This window comes from Microtus oregoni, unplaced genomic scaffold, assembly GCF_018167655.1.
Source record: "Microtus oregoni isolate MIOR12 unplaced genomic scaffold, Mior012 000000F_ref0000247, whole genome shotgun sequence".
Classification (NCBI taxonomy): Eukaryota; Metazoa; Chordata; class Mammalia; order Rodentia; family Cricetidae; genus Microtus; species Microtus oregoni.
The window spans coordinates 13516285-13536294 of NW_024543059.1; the positions used below are offsets into that span (position 1 = coordinate 13516285).

At 48.0% G+C, this 20010-nt stretch overlaps 1 protein-coding gene across 2 annotated transcripts in view; it reads left to right on the top strand.

Moving 5' to 3' along the window:
- Positions 1–19820, top strand: part of Homer2 (homer scaffold protein 2) — a 99121-nt gene extending 79301 nt beyond the window's left edge. Inside the window, exons 5-9 of one of the 2 annotated variants that reach the window (XM_041669911.1) lie at positions 1963–2069; positions 5989–6145; positions 8445–8555; positions 9366–9446; positions 10361–19820. In XM_041669911.1, the coding sequence (XP_041525845.1) occupies positions 1963–2069; positions 5989–6145; positions 8445–8555; positions 9366–9446; positions 10361–10549 (645 nt within the window). In that variant the 3' untranslated portion in view covers positions 10550–19820. Of the gene's footprint in view, positions 1–1929; positions 2070–5988; positions 6146–8444; positions 8556–9365; positions 9447–10360 lie in introns of both variants that reach the window. The other variant, XM_041669834.1, reaches the window with a different exon arrangement.
- The last annotated feature ends 190 nt before the right edge of the window (positions 19821–20010 follow it).

The following is a 20010-nucleotide window of genomic DNA, read 5'->3' on the forward strand; positions in this document are numbered from 1 at the left end:
TCCTTTCAAAACTGCTTTTCTGCCCAGGTAATATTCCAGTTTGTATCATGATGTATTCCTTTTGCCTCTTACAATTTGGGGCAGCTAGTTGTTTTGTTTTGTTTTTCTCATTAACATAAATACCATGGCTGTAAGCCTTCCTGCCCATCTGTGAGCATTTGATCATTCTCTGCAGGATAAATTTCGGAGATGGAAACTTGAGGTGTCTGCTCTTAGCCTACCTCGATGATCAGTTCCAACTCCCTCCCACCAGCAGTGACTAAGACTTTCCCGTCCCACACCTCACTAAGAAGACTTGTTGATTTGACAAGTTGTATACTATTAAATATGTAATGCAATATTTTATTAATTCTTTGAGAATTTCATACAATAGATTTTGATTATATTCACCCCAACCCCTCCCATATCCACCCCCATTTCCCCTCCTAACTTCTGACCTTTCTCTCTCTCTCCCCCTCTCCCTCCCTTCCTCCTTTCCTTCCTTCCTCCTTTCCTTTATTTCTTTCTATAACCCACCAAGTCCAGTTTGTGCTGCCCTTACACTTATGGATGTGAGATTGTCCACTGGGGCGTGGCTGACCTACCAGGGGCCACACCCTTAAAGAAAACTCAATCTCCCTCCTCCACAAGACACCACCTGTCAGCAGCTCCTTAGTTAGGTGTAGGGGCCCCTGAGCCCCACCCTCCTTGCAGACTCTTGACTGGCTCGAACATATGCAAGCCTTGGTCAGACAGCCACGGCTGCTGACTTTAGATACTTGGATGTATACTGAATCATGAACCTCAGTGACCAGTTGTTTTTTATGGGCCCCCCTTCTGTTCCCTGTTCCCATGTTTTAAAGGAAATCCAAGATATCTGAGTACATCCAAAAATATCTCAGTATATAATTCTAAAAATTGAGGAGTCTTGGGCCAGCGAGACAGCCCAGCAGGAAGAGCACTTGCCGTATAAGCCCGATGGACTGAATGGCGTCAGTTGAGTCCAAGGACCCTGCAGCTGAAGAGAATGGGCTCCTGGAAGTTGTTCCCTGATTCCACATGCGTATTTGCACGTGCGCGCCTGTGTGCGTTTGCGTGTGTGCACACCCTACACGCATGTACATAAAATCTTAATTTTAATTTAAAAAATGACTCAAGAAAAGATATTTAAATTTCACTTCCAATGCCTACTGCGTATATTTTCCCTGGGGTTTCATTTGCATTTTAATTGTGTTTATGGTTTCTGTTTTGTAATGCAGAAATTTAAGTTAGTCAGGTTTATACATTATTCTCCCCATGCTGCCTTTAGTTGCCTTCATGCCTGCTGGAGGCTAAATAGGATCTCAGATCTTATTCAAGACGAGATGAAGTTCTTCCTCCTGGTGGCTTGGTTTATTACAAAAAGACACTTCAGGATATTCATAAGGATGCTAAACAGTATTGAAGCCCGCAAACACCGTATCTGGTTCCTGTGTTTTTAATAAATGTGTTGGTCTAGCTCTCCTAGCCAGGAGCTGTACATTGTCTCTGTTTCTGATATTTTCTGGAGCCTCAAGGATGTTCTACTCCTGGGGCTCCTTATTGTATATAGCAACCCCTTTGACAATTGTAACTTCTGGGCCGGGGTATTTCAGGAGACTGGACATTCAAGCTTGGGAGAGCTTGAACACAGGAAATAGGAACATAAAGTCGGAATTAAGAATCTGTGAGTGATGGCCCCAGGTCTTATCTCATCAGTAAATTGCAGGCTTTATGAACTTCCTGTGGCGTGTTCACTTTGGGCCCTGGGATTGGTTGTCTTGGTCAACCTTTTTGCTGACTAGTCTACACTGCATTCTGGTTCAATGATCGGTTTGTCCAGACTCATAAACACGTATTTTCTCATTATGCCTAATTTGCTGCCAATATAAGGACAAGCAGTAACATGTGAAGATAATTCACTTTGGCCAGGAATCTGGGTGTGAAACCCCGTCTTCCACTCAGGCATCCAGTGTCAATGGAACGGACGATGAGAAGGCCTCACATGCCAGCCCGGCCGACACGCACCTCAAGTCTGAGAATGATAAGCTGAAGATGGCACTGACGCAGAGGTGAGGCTGCTTCCCGACCCATGCCCCCTCTTCTCTATGCTCTGTGTTTCCTGGAGGCCTTTCCCGCTGGGCGGGGTGTCGGGAGGTGGAAGAGAAGACTGTCCTGCTCCGTGCCTCAGTTTACCTCCTGGTCGGAGGACGAAGACCGGTTGATGCCACCGAGCAGTGGCAGTCAGTGTGTATGAGTGTGTCAGTCTGAGCCAGTGTGTGTGGAGGATATAGTTATGTGTGAATGTGTGTGAGAGAGTCTGTGTTTTGTTTGTGAAGAGGAACCTTTGACATTTATTCATCTTCGACAAGAAAGAGTTAAACACCCCAGAGAAGTCTATAAAACCCTAAGAAACGTCAGCTGTCTTTGAAAAGCCCTCAGCCACACTCTCAGGAGTGCCCGGTGCCTTTCTGTTACAGCTGGGCTTCAGATCTAGGCGAAAATGCCCTTCAGTTCTGCTTTAAAAAATTCTAAAACCATGAAAAATAATGAGATCACACAAAATAAATAGCATTCCTAGGAGAATATTTGGAAAAGAGGTTTTCTTTATAAAATTAACTGGAGCCAGGTGGTTGTGGCACACGTCTTTAATCCCAGCACTCAGGAGGGAGAGGCAGGCGGATCTCTGTGAGTTCGAGGCCAGCCTGGTCTACAAGACCTAGTTCCAAGTCAGGCTTCAAAGCTACAGAGAAACCCTGTCTCGAAAAACCAAAATAAATAAATAAATAACTGAAAAACATTGGTGAGGAACGTCCAGGATGGCATGGAGCACGTGGTTATTGTTGTTTTGAAACATGGTCTTAACATAAGTAAGTGAGCCCTGACCTCACTCTGTAGCTCAGGGTAGTCTTGGACCCCTGGTCTTCCTGCCTCGGCTTCGCCAGTGCTGGGATCATAAATGCCTCTCTCTTTAAAGTGATTTCTGAGGGTCACAGATGAAAAAATTAATACAAAGATATGTTACTTCTTGTCTTTAAAAATATTTATGGGGGAAAAAGAGAGGGGAAAATGTATGGAGATGAGAAAGATGGCTCAGCATTGAGAGCACTTGCTGTTCTCACAGAGAACATGAGTTCTGTTGCCAAAGCCCATGCTGGCAGCTCGTGATTGCCTGTAACTCCATGGCAGAGAACCTAGCACTTCGTTTGGCCTCTGAGACCCCGGCACACACATGACACACACACACATACACGAATAAAACCACAGATCTTTAAAAATATTTGTTGTTAACACATCGTTCTTACATATTTATTGCATACAGCATGAATATAGCGTGTTGATAAAATCAGAGACAGCAGCCACTTCACTTCAAACACAGGTGCTTTCAGCCGAGAAGGGGTACGAAAAGCCCGGGTTGTTCACAAGGTTTTGGTCTCTTCTAAGTGGTTCTGCCCGTTAGCATGATCCCAATACTGACACCAAGAAGTCTTAGATGTCAGATAACAGCACAAGCTGCCCTTGTGTTTCTGGGTCTTCAGGACTGGCTCGACACCTTCAGAATTACTCTGCGCACCTAGCTGAGGGCTTTGGCAAGATGCCCTCAGTTTCCTCGTCCTGGCTAAGAGGGCTCTCTCCTCTCTCCAGACTTCCCCATGTCAGAAGCAGATCACCTTCAGGCCCGTCCCGTCTAATTTCCCCGTTGGACTGTTGAGGAAACTAGACGCAGTAAAGTGACTCCCTGCCCGCGGTCCCAGGACTGCCGAGTTTGCACTTACCTCTGCAGATAGTCTCTGCAGCCCGCCGCAGCCCAGCTGGAGACCCCAAAAGGGCTGTCATTCATTGCCGTCGCTCAGCATCCTGGCTGCCTTATGGAACTTAATTCCTGTGAGCTGACCTAGAAATTCCAGAGAGCACAGGAGACTTTTCAATCCCACCTTCTGCGTCTGGATGCCACCTCTTTTTAGATGCTTCAAAGACAAAGCTGACCAGTCCTCCTTTCTCGCCTATTTTTGGTTATTTAAGTCACAGTGGGATGTCCAGATGAAAATATTCCAACCCCAAAAATAAATGTTTTAAATTGGAGTCCAATGCAAAGAAAGGTAAAGGAATAACCATGAAGCCATTCCCCTAAATTGTCACTTAGCTGACACTCATCACCTCTAAAACTCATCAGATAAAAACATTTTGCTGGGATTTTTTTTTATTCACTGTGTCTCATTTAAAGCTGAAAGCATGCATTTTCCAGTCACATCATAGATTCATGAGGCGGTAGCTAGAAAGATAACACATGGCTCAGGTATAGAGTATTTATCTAAATTTTTTCTTTCAGTCATTAGAAAATAGGCATTTCTCTGCTGGGCAGAAATTCTCTTTGTGTATGTGTTTGCACGTCCCTGTGTGTGCAGGTGTGCATGCATTTGAGAGGGGAGGAGAGGGAGAGGAAGAGGGAGAGGGAGGGAGGGAGGGAGGGAGAGAGAGAGAGAGAGAGAGAGAGAGAGAGAGAGAGAATATGTACGTGAAGGCCAGAAGTCAACTTTGTATGTTGTTCCTCAGAAGTCATCGACCTCGGAGACGAACACGGAATTACTGTGTCTGTAGAGAGCGAGACTGACTTTCTGCGTGTGTCTGTGTGTCTGGGGCATGTGCACACATGTGGGTGGCCTGTACCTATGTGTACTTACAGGAACCAGAAGGGGATGCTGGCATTTTCCTCTGTCACTTCTCACCTTAGTTTTTGAGTCAAGGTTCCTTGATGAAACCAGAAGCTCACCATTCGGCTGGGCTGGCTCACCATCCAGTCTCTGTGATGCGTCCATCTCTGTCCCTCAGAGCTGGGATTGCATGTGGCCGTCTATGCCAGCTTTTCTAAGGGTGCTGGGGATTTGAACTCTGCTCTTCAGAGCTGGAATTGTAGGCACGTGTGACCATCTATGCCAGCTTTTCCATGGGTGCTGGGGATTTGAACTCTGCTCTTCAGAGCTGGAATTGTAGGCACGTGTGACCATCTATGCCAGCTTTTCCATGGGTGCTGGGGATTTGAACTCTGCTCTTCAGAGCTGGAATTGTAGGCACGTGTGACCATCTATGCCAGCTTTTCCATGGGTGCTGGGGATTTGAACTCTGGTCCTCTTGCATTCACAGCCATTACTCTTATCCGGCCCCATTTTTGCTGTTCTGTTTTGTTTTAAGACAGGGTCTCCCTGTAGCTCTGGCTGTCCTGGAACTTGCTCTGTAGACCATGATGGCCTCAAACTTGTAGCGATCCACCTGCCTCTGCCTCTCCAGTGTTGGAATTAAAGGCGTGCATCACTATGCCTGGCTCCCGTTTTGTTCTGTTTGTTGTGATTTTTTTTTTTTGAGGTGGGATCTCTCACCCAACCTAGAGGTCATCAATCATCTGGGCTATACCGCCAGCAAGACCCAGAGATCCTCCTGCCTCTGCCTCCAACCACAGGGGTTACAGACATGTGCGCTGCTCCTGGCTTTTACATCAGACTCGGCCCCTCATGCCCATGTGACAAGCACTTTGTAGAGGAAGCTGTCATTCCAACCATCAGCAGAACTTTCTATGGCTTTGTCCTGTCCAGCTCTGCTCCATCACGTGAGGTCACACTCTGTGCTGGACTCTAAGACAGAAATGAAAGGGGACAAAAGGGTGTGATGGCCAAGAGAACCTGGATCCTCACTGTTGGGAGGGTCTTCTCCGAGCACAGAAATCAAAGGTGAAATAGGAGGCCCTTAAGGATGGAGCTATCCTGGCCCGTGTTCAAGGCAATTCTTCAAGAAAATGGCTGGGTCAGGGGACATGTTCACACTAGAGAGAGACTCCAGTCCCCCTTGGCAGTTGGTGCTGACTGCGAGACAAGAGGCTGAGCAGCCCTTGGGTGAGCGGAGGGGTGGCAGAGTTCCCGTTCCCCAGCAAATGGAGGCGCAGGGTGACGGACACTGAACACTGCTCCTAATCTCTGCCGTCACCTGTCACTCCTACAGTGCTGCCAATGTGAAGAAGTGGGAGATTGAGCTGCAGACCCTGCGGGAGAGCAACGCCCGGCTGACCACAGCCCTGCAGGAGTCGGCGGCCAGCGTGGAGCAGTGGAAGAGGCAGTTCTCCATCTGTCGTGATGAGAATGACCGACTCCGCAGCAAGGTGGGCTTCAGCAGGACCGGGGGCCTGGCCAGCCGCAGTGGCAGCCGGAGATGGGTCACTGAAGGCCCTTAGCCTCTCTCCTCTTTCGCCTCCCTCTCTCTCTGTGCCCTCACCCCATGGGCAGGAGAAGACATTTTTACCTTCTCCTTGAACATCTTCCTTTCTTAGTAGGACATCAATGATGTAAATTATCGACTTTGAATTTCCGTTTCTAAGGAAGAGATGAGTGAACCAGACCCCCTCTCAAGGTTCCCCCATATTCCTCCCAGGCTGGCCTTTGCTGTAGGTGACCATCCCTTAGTGTCTGTGGCTTGGGCTCTCCAGTGGAGGAAAGGGAAGCCAAGGTTAAATGAGAAAATTGATCCAGAATGCTGAGGAGTCTGTTTGTACAGAAACTCTGCTCCCATCCAAGTCATTATCTCCAAAAATATAAATTTGAAAGCAAAAAGAGGAATCTATGTTGAAAGAGGAGAAAGATGAGCGCCAACTGTGTAATGCTTTCTGTTGTCCCACTTTAATGACTGGGGGTTTAAATTTGCTCCAAGTTTCCCTGTAACCAGCCCTGTGGTCGGTCTCCTCTGTTCTCCTGTGGCATTGATGCAGTAGTTTGGGGCACTCAGAGATGCCCCTGTAGAGGCTCTCCGGTTTCTGTTTAGACTATACTAGGTATGAGCCCAGAGGGCTTCAGAGAATGCTCCGTAAGTGCAGGGTTTGGGGGGACCTGTCCCTTGGCCCCCATGTGCCCCTTGCCCTGATCGGCCTGTGCAGAGTCACTGAGGTGGACCCCACGTTGCCACCTTTGTTGAGTGCTAATTGCCCACAGAGCTGCCTCATGTCCTTTTTCCATCCCTGAGGTGAGGATGCCGACAGTCAGGGCGCTGGGCCAGTTGCTGAGTTTGTGTGTTCCTATCTGAGCCTGAGTTGATCTGCTGCGGGAGGGATTGATTGCGCCTGTGTAAGCACAGATGGTTTCTCACTCTGGTCATGATAGTCAGATGCAGTGCTGAGGTGAGGGGTAATGTCACTGGAGCCCAGAGATGAGGGGGTAACATCACCAGAGTCCAGAGGTGTGGGGTAACGTCACCAGAGCCCAGAGATGAGGGGGTAATGTCACCAGAGCCCAGAGATGAGGGGTAATGTCACTGGAGCCCAGAGATGAGGGGGTAACGTCACCAGAGCCCAGAGGAGTGGGGTAACGTCACCAGAGCCCAGAGGTGTGGGTTAACATCACCAGAGCCCAGAGATGAGGGGTAATGTCACCAGAACCCAAAGTTGAGAGGTAATGTCACCAGAGCCCAGAGATGAGGGGATAATGTCACTGGAGCCCAGAGGTGTGGGCTAACATCACCGGAGCCCAGAGATGAGGGCTAACATCACCAGAGCCTAGAGGTGTGGGGTGATGTCACCAGAGCCCAGAGGTGTGGGGTAACGTCACCAGAGCCTGGGAGGGCGCGGGCCTCCCTAGCATGAGCTCTTTGGGTGCTGGTTTCAGGCTGGCTGTAGAAGTTGGGATCATCAGTGTCAGGGGGCTGAGGGTTCAGGTCCTGAGGACTGGTGCAGCCACTGCTTGGGAAGAGGCCTCCTGTCAAAGACTGGCATTGTCTGGGTGTAGCAACGCAGGGTGTCTGCTGTGGGTTGTATGTTGGCTCTGCTCCTGCCATCCACTCGGCACACACGTTCAGGTTTCCAAGAAACGTTGAGCAACTGATGACGGTGTCAGTATTGAGGGCTCTGTACGCCCCCTCTGCCTGGTTAGCCCTTTTTGCAGGGTCAGGCCCACGAGAAGATGCAGTCCTGGGTTGTACTAGTTCGTCTTGAAGATGATACCCCCATACACTGCTCCCCAGGCAGGACCCTGCTGTGTCTCAGTGGGTGGGGTCACCTCAATGTGCAGCGATTGAGAGATCTTTGACTTCCTGTCCAGTAGTGTTGCTAAATTCCGCTGCCCTCTCAAATCCTTGAGATGAAACCAAGTAATTCTGAACGTGATTAAAGCGATGTCAAAGCCATTCTTGGGGAAAGCAGATCGGTTCAGGGGACCTCTGGCCTGTGATAGATCCATAAAGCAATTCTGACCCTTCTCCTATGTGGTCATAAAGAAACCTAGAAGCCCAGCACGTAGGCTGCGTTTCATGATGTACCGGCCCTGGCCTCAGGCAAGCAGAACCAGACGGCTCAGGGGAGCTGCATGGAACCTGTTTGTGGAGAGTTTGGAAGTGGGGTAGCCTATGCCTCATTTGAGACGAAAGCACAAAAGAGGTCTTGGCGAGCTCGTGCTTGAACTGTCGTGTTCTTTAAGATCGAGCAGCTGGAAGAACAGTGCAGCGAGATAAACAGGGAGAAGGAGAAGAACACTGAGCTGAAGAGCAGGATCGAGGAGCTGGAGTCCGAGCTCCGGGAAAAGGAGACGGTGAGTTAGGAGCTCTGGGGGCCTTGGCAACCCCAGCCTTGCATGGCGACCTCTGTGATCTCTGTTCAAAGATACGACAGGTGACCTGGGACCCCTGGGACCACCTAGACAGAGACTCAGGACTCCACCATGGCTCAGCTTCTCAGTTTGTAGCATTGTGCCTATGACTCCCTGGAGAGAATTGAAGGTGGTGGGTGTGGCTCCGAAGGTAGAGGGCTAGCCTAGCATTCATGAAGTCTTGGGGTTTGATCCCCAGTACCTCGTAAAACCACCATGGTGGCACACACCTGTAATCCTAGAACTTGGGTGTAGAGGCAGGAAGATCAGGAGTTCAATGACCGTCTTCATTGAGGCCAACCTGGTATACCTAAGAGGCTCTCTGGGAAGGAAGAAAAGAGACAGGAGACTTAGCAAAAGCCCCACGCGGTGTTACAAATGATCCACCAGTAGAAGGGGCGTTTGGAGCCAACCTCACGTAATAGAATGTCCATTCTCACAGTCATTTGTGTTCTGGGAGGGAGAAAGTTAAGCCCACAACACTGGAACACGGGCAAGTTAGCGAAACCGCCCGAGGCCTCAGTTTTCCCCACAACAGAACAGCAATGTCCGTGGGTACAGATTTCATGCAATGATCCATCTAAGATACTACACCCTGAGGGTCACTGAGGCTTCAGAAGAGTGCCCGCCCGTTGTTGTCCATGTGAGCAAGACAGGCTCTGGGAACAGCACCCGCTACTGCACACACAGCTCCAGCAATTTCCAAGAGGGTGTGTGTGTGTGTGTGTGTTTAAAACTGTCTGTCTCCCCCAGGAGTTGAAAGACCTCCGGAAACAGAGTGAGATCATACCTCAGCTCATGTCCGAGTGTGAATACGTCTCTGAGAAGCTAGAGGTAAGGTGATTGTGTGATTTGGTCCCGAGGTGATAAGCATATCCCTTTTCTCTCCACTCTCCTTCAGTTATGCATCTAGGAGGGTCAAGGGTGGGTTTCTCCTCACCAAAAAAAAAATAATAATAAATGCTAGTAATTGTGTGTTACAAACACCCCGGGAGGGCTGCCTCCCCAGTGTTAGGTTTTTGGTTTTCCCATTTACACGAAGGATCTTGTGCACAACCAGAGTGTGTGTAACTATTTCTTCACCCACAGAAAAATCCCTGCAGCTGGTTAGGAAGGACAGATGTGTACCCCGTATGTACAGGATCCGGGGACAAGGCCACCTTGGCCTCTCCCCAGCCTATGACTTTGGGTACTGACCTTCAACCTGCACCAGCTTCCTGGTCTTTCTTCACCCCTAGGGGTCCCTTTGATACACACATAGGACACTTTACTGAAGTACATAACCCCAGGGCTGTGTCGATAACCAGTTTCTGGGCACAGGTTCAAGAAAGTCGTAGTTCATGCCCACAGGATAAAGCTCTTCTTCTATGGTGTTAAGCGTCCTCCCTCACAAAGAACTCTTGGCCAGCTAGAGGCCAAGGAGTGCTCGCGTGGGGCCAAGGAAGCAAGCCACATCACTGTCCCCTTGTTCTGGCTTTGGTAGGATATAACGAAAGGCGGTCTCCGCCGACTGCTCTAGAACTGGGGCCCAGATTTCCAATCTTCTCTGCTGGAGTCTGTGGGAAGCCCTCTGGGTAGAACTTGCAGTCTGCATTTCTGCTTGATGCTTGAGGTGTTCAGGCCAGCTGTGGGTCACCTACCCCTTTGACTCCTCCTCCTGGAGAACCGTCAGGACTGACGTCTTGAGTGGCAGCTCCATCCTCCATCCGTCGCTGTCTTCCAGACCCTTCTCCCTCTTGTCTCGCCAGGCGGCCGAAAGAGACAATCAAAACTTGGAAGACAAAGTGCGGTCCCTAAAGACAGACATCGAAGAGAGCAAATACCGACAGCGCCACCTGAAGGGGGAGTTGAAAAGCTTCCTGGAGGTGCTGGATGGCAAGATCGACGACCTCCACGACTTCCGCCGAGGACTCTCCAAGCTGGGCGCGGATAACTAGGCCAGGCCAGGCCACGAGTGGCGAGCGTGTGCGTGAGGTGACGTAGGCGTAGGACATCCTCCATTTGTGTCGCTTCTGCCAATGCAGGTGCATCCTGTCTGTCTCCAGACCAGTCGTGCCGTCCACCCAGTCCTTCCGGATAGAAACTCTCTCGCTTCTCTGGCCTCGTGAGGTGTGGGCAACTGGAAGCTTCTGACTCAGGAATCCAGAACTCGGTCTACCTTAGCCGTTTACCCAGTCAGGCAGGGATGTTTATATCTTTTTTTTTTTTTTTTAAGGGCTGTTGTAACCCTATGAACTGGGTGGGTGGGGGAGTATTTTCTAATCCAACTATCAATATCCTTTACAACAGGCCACTGGGCGCCTTCTACTGAGTAGCATTCAGGGTGTGTGACTATCCGGCAGATTCTAGTCCATGGGGCACATGAGGGGATCATCTCCTCCCCTCCCCCGTCTGCATTTTGATGCTTCAGCTGGTGTGTCTAACCTTTTGACGTTGTGATACAGCTTCGTCATCCATAAAGATCACACTCAAGAATTGACTTACCCACAGAGAAATAATTGTCAAAAAAACCCAAACAAACAACAAACAAACGACCCTACAATGTTTTAAGTCAGTTTACTGTTTTGTGTTGGGGCATATTCTTGGTTATCCTTGGCTACATGTAACCCTCAGACTGTAGGTCAGGCGTCCCTTCTTGAAAGGATCCATTTAGTGGAAACTTTACCAGAGGGAAGAAAACCCAGAAGTTTGGGGGTGTACCTACAGACAGGAACTCCCCTGTATCCACTGTGCCCCATCTTCCCCCCAATTACTATGGTTGCGGCAATGTTTCTTTTCTTGGTTTGTTTTGTTTTTTTTGTTGGTGGTTGGTTGGTTTTTGTTTTGTTTCTATTTCCGGGCGTCTGCTTACGCTGTGGGAACGGATGCAGGAGTGTGCTTAGCATAGTGCTGGGCACACCACAGGTGCTTAATAAACATTCGTTCAACTAAACACATATAGTGCTTTAATCGGATCCCACAGCAGAGTTCAGGCCTTGTGGAATCATGCACCATCTTCCCTGGGCTGAAGAGATGACCTGCAGGGAATGCAGTCTGCTGCAGGCAAACCCACACGTGGCTCTGAGGAAGGACACTGGCAATGGAGTGACCCTCCTGCAGGGTGCCCAGCCGTGATCCCCATAGAGGTCATTGCCATGGGACTACCTTCTCTTCTAGGCAGAGCGCCTGTAGTCTGAGGCTTCTAGGATCCTGGGAGAGCCTGGGATAGGAGCTGCCACGGGCCTAGAAGCTCGGCCAGGTTCCTACAATGGGCTTGAACGACCGAGAAGATGTCCTACAGGCTATGAGGGTAAGAGAGCTGCTCAGGTGGCAGGCTTTGGTGACAGAGCAGCTCTGCTCTGCCCGGGTCTGTCTTCCCTTAGGTCCTGCTAAGGAAGGACCTGGAGCCCTAAAGCTCTCCTCTCACAGACTTCTTGGTGGGGCCATTGGGCACTGAAGTCCACCCACAGGCATCCGTCCTTAAGAGAGATGTCCATGGGATACCCTTCTAAATGCCCCGGTCAAGGGGAACTTTGGTATTCCCTAGCTCTCTAAGAACCCTCTAGATATGAATTCACACAGTTAAGAATTTGTCCTCGTGACCTGAGGAAGGGGCCGGGCCGGCTTGTCTGCCACCCAGGCCCCGTGGTGACTTCCAAGCCCTCATCTTTCCCTGCAGTAGCAGTCACTCTGGTCATGGAACTCTATTGGGATGGGAAAGGAAGGAAGGCTGGCGATACGGAGTGCTGAGGTGTGTTAAGGGGGACCCGTCAAATTGTGGTGTCTTGTGCAATGGCAGTGGTCACCTGTGCTGTAATTCACCCCAGGGTGTGACTGGCCCCGCCTTCCCCTGCAGCTCCTAATAGGTCTCATCAGTAGCAGCTCGTGCTGGTCCACTAGGGAACAAAGACTGGGCTGGCTATGACCCAGCCTGGGTAAGGGGCTCTCTTCTTTAGACCATCTTGGCCTCCCTGTCTGTCAGCAGTCTGGGCACACGGTTGCCCAGGAGCAGCGGACGCCGGGATCCTCATCTTGGGCTTCACAGGTAGATAGACGTAGACATGTAGAAGGAGCTCTTGGCTGGCGAGGGTGTGAGCTGGCGACAGGGCCGTATGAACATAGCTGCTAAAGCCCCTTCTTCGTCCTCATGGCAGTGACTTCCAAAAGCGCTGAAAATGGAAATGCAGAAAGTTCTGGAAGTCAGTACCACAGTGGGCCGAGTCCATGATCCTTGTTGTGAGCCATTGAAGAGTCTGGCAGCTTCTCGTAGCCAGCAGGTGGGGAAACGAGAGTTTTGGGGCATCCCCCAAATGACCACAGCCCAGGAGCCTGAGGGCCTAGGGACCTCTCGCAGGGTGATTTAGGCTCCGCAGCAAACGTGTGAGACTAAGCGCTGGCCTTCCCCTCCACCTGCTTTCTCTAAAGAGCTCATGTCTCTTCATCTGCTCTCTTTTTAACAGTCGTGACCCAGAAACAGCCTGGGTGGCCAACAGGAGGCTGGCCCCAAATACAACCTCCAGCCCTGCAAAAGGTAGGCTCTGTACAGAGCAGATGAGCCACTGATTGTCCAGTCTCCGCTCGCACTGATGGACATGCCTCCAGTTGTGATGTCTGGCCCAGCCCTGGGACGGTCGTCATGACCTCAGACCCTGTGCAGGTGCAGTGAGCTGTTGGCTCCCGGCGATTACTGCCGCAGTGTGCCGCCTCCGAACCAGGTGTCCCCTGAGCTCTCCTGACAACTCGAGAATGGCAGTCTGTGCCTTGCTTTGCAGGCTTTCTGTAGCCGTTCACACAGGGCCTAAAAGAGGCCAAGGAAAACTCAGAGAACTCTTTAACCGTAACCCATATGCATTTCTGACGTAAGGCTGGTAGGGACAGGACCTGCTTCTGGGGCCTCAGGAATGTAACTAGAAGCGCAGATTGGGAGAGCCACACAAAGCCTGTGCTAGCCCTCAGATCATCCCCCCAAGCGCTGTCACTGGAGACCTCAATTGGGGGAGAGAACTTGGCAGAGATCATCAGCAGGAAGCGGAGGCAGAGAGGCATGCCCAGGGGACCCCAGCTGTGACCAGCAGCAAGAGCTCTTAGGTCTCTTGGACCTTGGTCCACTGTTCTCCTCAGAACCATATCGCGGTTCTCCTTTGATGTTTCTTAGATGCCAAAAAGAAATAAATATTCATCTGCCCTAGTAAAAACACACTGTATTATTTCAGTGTGTGTCCACAGTGCAGGACAGCTGGCAGGGGACTGAGGCCCATCACGCTTCTGTTGGCCAGACATAGCGAGGCCCATTTCTGAATGGTTCTGGTCTGTAGGGGACCCTTCAGTAACCTCTGTGCTCTGAGAGGCCAGTTTGGTAGAACACAGACTGGCTTTAAATTCTCTGCTGGTGGTTTTCATGGGTGCACACTCATCTTTTTCAAGAGGCAGCAGGCCTTTGACTGCAGGGACAGAAACGGTGTTCCCGCCCAGAGGTGGTCGGTCCAGATGAGCCACAGCTGGGGAGGTGCTGCTTGTCCAGGGCTTAGAGCGGTTTGCAGGTTTGCACGTATGAGCTGCCTGCAGAGGCGGCTGCTCTCCCGTCTGCGGGCTCCACAGCCTTCAGCTATGTGATGGTCAGCATGTACTGCATTGGATGTGAGACATCACAAAAAGGGTGGCGTGTCATAGAGTCCGTGAGTGACCGTAAAGCATCGTGTCCACTTTGCGGGGGCTCTTTTCCTATAGACAAATCCCCTCTCCTGCAGACCCCAGGGGCAACTGCAAACGAGACCCAACGTGAACCTCAGGTGTAGTAGCCAGGTGCATTCTTGGAAAGGAGGCGACCTGATAGGAGCTCCCCTTCAGGGAGCACCAGCCGCTGCTGTTTGCTAAGAACTGATAGTAAGTCACTAGAAGTTACGATCAAAATTCAGGGGGACCCAATGGAGTTTGAAGCACTTGCAACACAAACCGGAAGCTTTCCAGTCAACGTCCGTCCGTACATATTTTGAATGGTAGGCATGATTTAAATAGACCAAGATTTCTGAGTACGTGGCTTCCCAAAAAAAATAGACGATATTCTGGGGACAGTGGGTGTGACGGCGTGGAGCAGAGCCCTGAGCAGGAGTGTGAATTACTTCATGTCTTTCCCTTACACCTTCCCTCTTTAAAATCAAATCTGTCAAGAATTCCTCAAATGTGTGTGTGTGTGTGTGTGTGTGTGTGTGTGTGTGTGTGTGCGCGCGTGCGTGCATATTGGAAAAGACAGCCTGACAAAGCCGGGGTAACACCTAGGAGAGATCAGCTACAGCTCCGTACGTAACTAGGAGGAGTCTTGCAGTATTTCTGGTGGTGATGCTGAATGTTCTGGACTCCGCTTACAAGGCCTTGTGGGTCTCAGACAGTGCAGCCCTTGCTGCAGAGTGGCCTCTGGGCCACAGAGACCCCTCCAGAAGCCCGGCGTGTTAACAGTGGGCCACAGTGGAGTCCACGCTTGTGCATTTTGTCGAGAGATTGGCAGGAGACTGATGTTTCACAGCTGCTGGGGATATGGTGCTGTCTCCACCCTCCCCTCCCTCTCCCTCTTCCCTTCCCCCTCCTCCTCCTCCTCCCTCTCCCTCTCCCCCATATCTCTTATCTTTTTTGATAGGAAGGCCTGAGTTTCATCCCTTGTGCAGTGTCTCGTGATGTCACAGCAGGAAGGCATTCCCTCATATCCATAAGAGCTTAGTGCTAAGTATGGACTGGATAAGCAAACTATTTCATGAGTAACACCTTTTTTCTTTCTAAATGCTTTTTTGGAATATAAGTAATAGATACTTGTTTTTACAAAAAGAAACTAAAGATAAAAGGAACAAAAATCACCTGTTGCTCCACCGTCTGATTGTAACCACTGTTAACACGCGTGGCTCGTCAGCTTCCCCGCACAGCCGCTCCCGTTCCTTTTCCATGACATACCACACCATCTCATACACACTCTTCACGTAACCCTCATGCACACTCTTCATGTAACCCACTCACCCCCTCCGACACTCGTGAACGCACTTCTCCATTGATAGATACGAAACTACTGCTTTTTAACCGCTGAGTGGATCATACCTTGGATGTCTAAACTGTTTCCAATTTTCTACCCTTGTAGTCAGGACGCCTGACATCTTTGTAAACTCTTCAGAATATTGACTTAGAATCCATCACTGAAACCAGTCTTCCCTGATCTCCTGACCGTGGCTCCTCTCCTTCCTAGACATGAGAGACTTTACTCACCAGCCCCGCTGTGGTCAGTGATTCGGAGCCCTGTGAGTGATTCTAGCCAATGTGATAGGAGCAGAAGGAATGTATGAAACTCGAGCTAGGACTGTGGAGTGTCCCTGATCCTTTGCCTTAGCAAGTGGTGACATCCCAGGGGTAGACCGTCTTCCAGCCTGGGTCCTTGAGCTCCTTTCTGTCCACCCCACCCACCAACCTACGTGGACCTGTGGTCCGAGCCAGAGATAAACCTTACAGGTTTTACTCCCGGGATTTCAGGGTTGGTGTTTTTACTGCAGCATAACATAGCCCCTGTTTTAACCAGTAAGAAAAATGGCATGCATGTTTTTAGGGTTTTAAACATATTTCAAATTGCCTTTCAGAAATACATCCCCCAAGTATCCCCCCACTAGCAATGTGTGTGAGCACCCTGCTCCCTCTGTAACACTGACATTAGCATGGAGCAGGAGCTAACAAAGTTACATTTTTTTTTATTAAAATATGATCCTTGTTGGCAGAAATATTTATTAGACTATATGTTTTGTGTCTTCTGTTCATCTCTGGCCAGTTTTCTTATAAGGTCTTTAGCAGTCTCGTCGATTGTTTTTTTTTTTAGTGTATAGGTGTTTGTCCGCATGTAGTCTGAGCATCACTTGGATGCCTGATGCCCAAAGAGGCCAGAAGAGGCCATCGGATCTCCTGGAACTGGAGTTACAGAAGGTCGTGAGCAGCCATATGGGTGCTGGGAGCCAGACCCTGGGCCTCTGAAAGAGTAGCTAGTGCTCTTAACCACTGAGCCATCTCTCCATCCTCCAACCCCTTTTTATTTATCTTTGGTTTTGTTTTTGTTTTTTTGAAACAAGGTCTCAACTCTGTAACTGTGGCTAGCCTGCAACTCACTATGTAGACCACACTAGCCTTAAATTCGTGGCGGTCCTCCTGCCTCAGCCTTCCGTGCTGGGGTTACAGGCTTGCTCCACCACACTCAGTCCCATTGATTTCAAAGTTTTTTCAGAAGTGTTATATAAAAATTAAAGTTGTATTATGGCTCTTAGAAAAAAAAATGCTTAAACATTAAAAAGAAACCTTTTTAGTCCACTCTGTGTTTTTCTTTATAGTTAGTCCTTTGCTGTCACGATTGCGAAAGGCTTCCCAGTTATTCTAGTAGGTTTTACACATTCGTATATTATTCTTGTGTGTTCATTGTTTCTTTTCATCTGTTGAACCCCTGATCTAGGCCAGGCGTGCTGGCACACTCCTGTAATCCCAGAACTTGGGAGGTGGAGGCAGAAGGATTGGCCACACAGCAAGTTTAAGAACCAGTTGGGCTACAGAGACCCTGTCTCAAAAAACCAGCCAGGTGTGTGGCACACGCCTTTAATCCCAGCACTCGGGAGGCAGAGGTAGGCAGATCTCTGTGAGTTGGAGGCCAGCCTGGTCTATATAAGAAGTCCCAGGCCAGCCAGGGTTGCACAGTGAGACTCTGTCTCCAAAACAAAATAAAACAATAACAAAAAAGCTTCCTTTCTATTCTGCTCGCAATTTAATTCTAAATTGCACAGCCCAACTGGGGGGAAACGATTCATTCTCTACTGTTATCAAACTGCATATTTATTATTGGCCCCATCCTCCTAGTGGCTGTAGACTTTCCTGAGTTGCCTGCCTGTATATTCTAGTACTGGTACTATAGTGTTTGGTAATCCTAACTTTGGGTTTAAAATTCCCACTAATGAAATTTTCTAAATTTCCTAGTCCATTTTACATACTAATATTTACCGAAGAAATTCAGGGACCATTTTATAAATTCTGGAACCATTGGAAATTGAATTATCTACTATTTCTGTATTACAAAAGAAGTAGCATCTTTATAACCTCTCTCGTTTCATGAAATTTATAATGCCCAGTTTTATGTCCCTTGGTGTATTTTTTCCAATAAAGGTAATTTTTTTTATTGTGATTACTGTTGTAAATGAGATCTTTTTCAACAGTTTACTCTATAACACTGCATTGTTAATGGAAATCTTTCCCCTTGGTTTTCTAATTGAGGACACTACATACAGGTTACATAAATGTAAACACGAAAAAACTGTAGAAAATCAATGTCTCTCCTGTAGTCAAATTTCCCTCTGATCCAAGATCCTCAACAATTATGTAAAATACTCACACACACTGTCTCTCTCGTTTTCTTTCACACACACACACACTATCTCTGTCTCACACAAGCACGTGCACACACATACATACACACACTCACAGGTGTTTTATCATTTTGACAGTCTGATACAGCCCTTCTGCTATTTACGTCCTTTTCTCGGAAGGTCTTGGCCGCCAGGAAGCATCCATCTACCTCATTCATACCTCTGCGTGGAAGTGTGCGTCGGTGAACAGGTTTACATCATCTGTGTTCAGCCAGTCATGATTCTTTTCATCCTAATACTTTTGTTCTTGAGGCCATTTGCCTTCTTCATAGGTGATAGTTTTGATTAGTGACGATAATTTTCTGTCCAGATTTGTCCATGACTGTGCTGGTCTGGAACATGCTTCTCCACGGCCCCTCCCCCTGGTGAGTCTTTTCCAGCAGCACACGTGTGACTCCATGTTGGATGCTCAAACCATGCTCCTGTGTCTCTAGTTTGCTGGTAATTTTACCAGTAAGGGATACTGGGGTTTTAGGAAGCAAATCTTAACTCCTGTCGCGCTGATCAAATGATTTTTCTCTGTCGTGACTTAGGATGAGTTGGTCCTAGTGGGGGTGGTAATATTAGCAGAGCCCTCTCCTGTTTCTACAGAAGCCTGAGGCAGTCACAGTGTGTTATCCTTTTACCAGACATCTCCTTCCAGAGCTAACAGTGGCTATTCACGATCGCTTGGTCTTTGGCACATCTTTACTTTGTCTTATTTGTGCTTTCGGGTTTTTCTATAAAAGTTGTATAATAAAACGAAGAGCGTTACAATGAGAAAATACTCTTCTTGATTTGGTGGGTTCCTTTTATTTTGGAATTTCATATCTTATTAATGAGATGAGTGTGGTTTTTCTGCTGTCTTTGTCAGGTGTTTTTATGTAAAGTTCCTTTAAACTATATCTTGGGACACTTTCTATATCTTTTTATAGGCCCTGGGATAGTTCAAATAATATTCAGAACTCCCTGCTCTTTGAAGTTTTTATAACAAGCATAAACTGTCCAAGTCTAGTGCCTTTTAAAGAAATAATCTTTTGATAATTAAAAATTTTTTTCCATGTTCATTGGTCTCTTCAGAGTTTCTTCTTCTGTGAGATTTTTGACAAATTTAAATTTTCCCTAATGCTAATTGTCTTTAAGTTTTTGGGATCTGTTGACATGGGGTTGTGTTATTTTTCCCTTAGTGTTGTGTGTCTATGCTTCTCATTGTTATTCTGATTATTTTTCAATAATTAGTCAGTTTTCATTCATCTTTTCAAAGAACCAGCTTTGGAATTTACATGTAAATTCCTAGTTTTATCATTTTATGATTGTTGGGTTTTTTTTTTCTATTTTTCTTCCCCCTGGCATTTTCCCACCTTTTCAAGTTAAAGGCCATCTTGACTTCCTTGTCAGTGAAAGGCACACTAACTCACATTGCAGGACTGTGACCTTTCCTCTGAACATACCTGTATCCCATAAATGTTGATGTATGATATGATTGTTATAAATAATTTACCATTTCAGAGTGGAGGCTGCCTTTTACTGAGGAGTTGTTTTAAATCCAGATCATTTGGTATTTGTTGCTGTTGACTTTTAACATTTGTTACAGACCTTGCTGTCAAAGAGGACGATGGCCTGCGTGTTTTGGAGTTCATTAACATTTTGTTAAGACCTGATAGATTTTTAGTTTTAATAAGTCCCCCAGGAAGTTGAAGAAAGTATATTCTTTGAAAGCAACGATATTTGACCTATGTGTATCAATTTGATCTTACTAAACATACTATTATGGACCTTTAATTTTTATTTACTTGATTCATTAAAGACTAAGAAAGGCTTGTTCCCAGTATCACTGTCGTTTCTGCTTGTGTGGTTTTGTTTGCCATAGAAAAAATGACCAATTGCTTTCTTAAAGGCTCATCCCCTTGGTTTTTCCTGGCTTCGTTGTAATAGAGTTATTTATGTAGAAATACACAGCTTACCAGAATCTTTGTGTGTGTTTTTAAGATGACAAAAACCTCTTGGAAACCCTT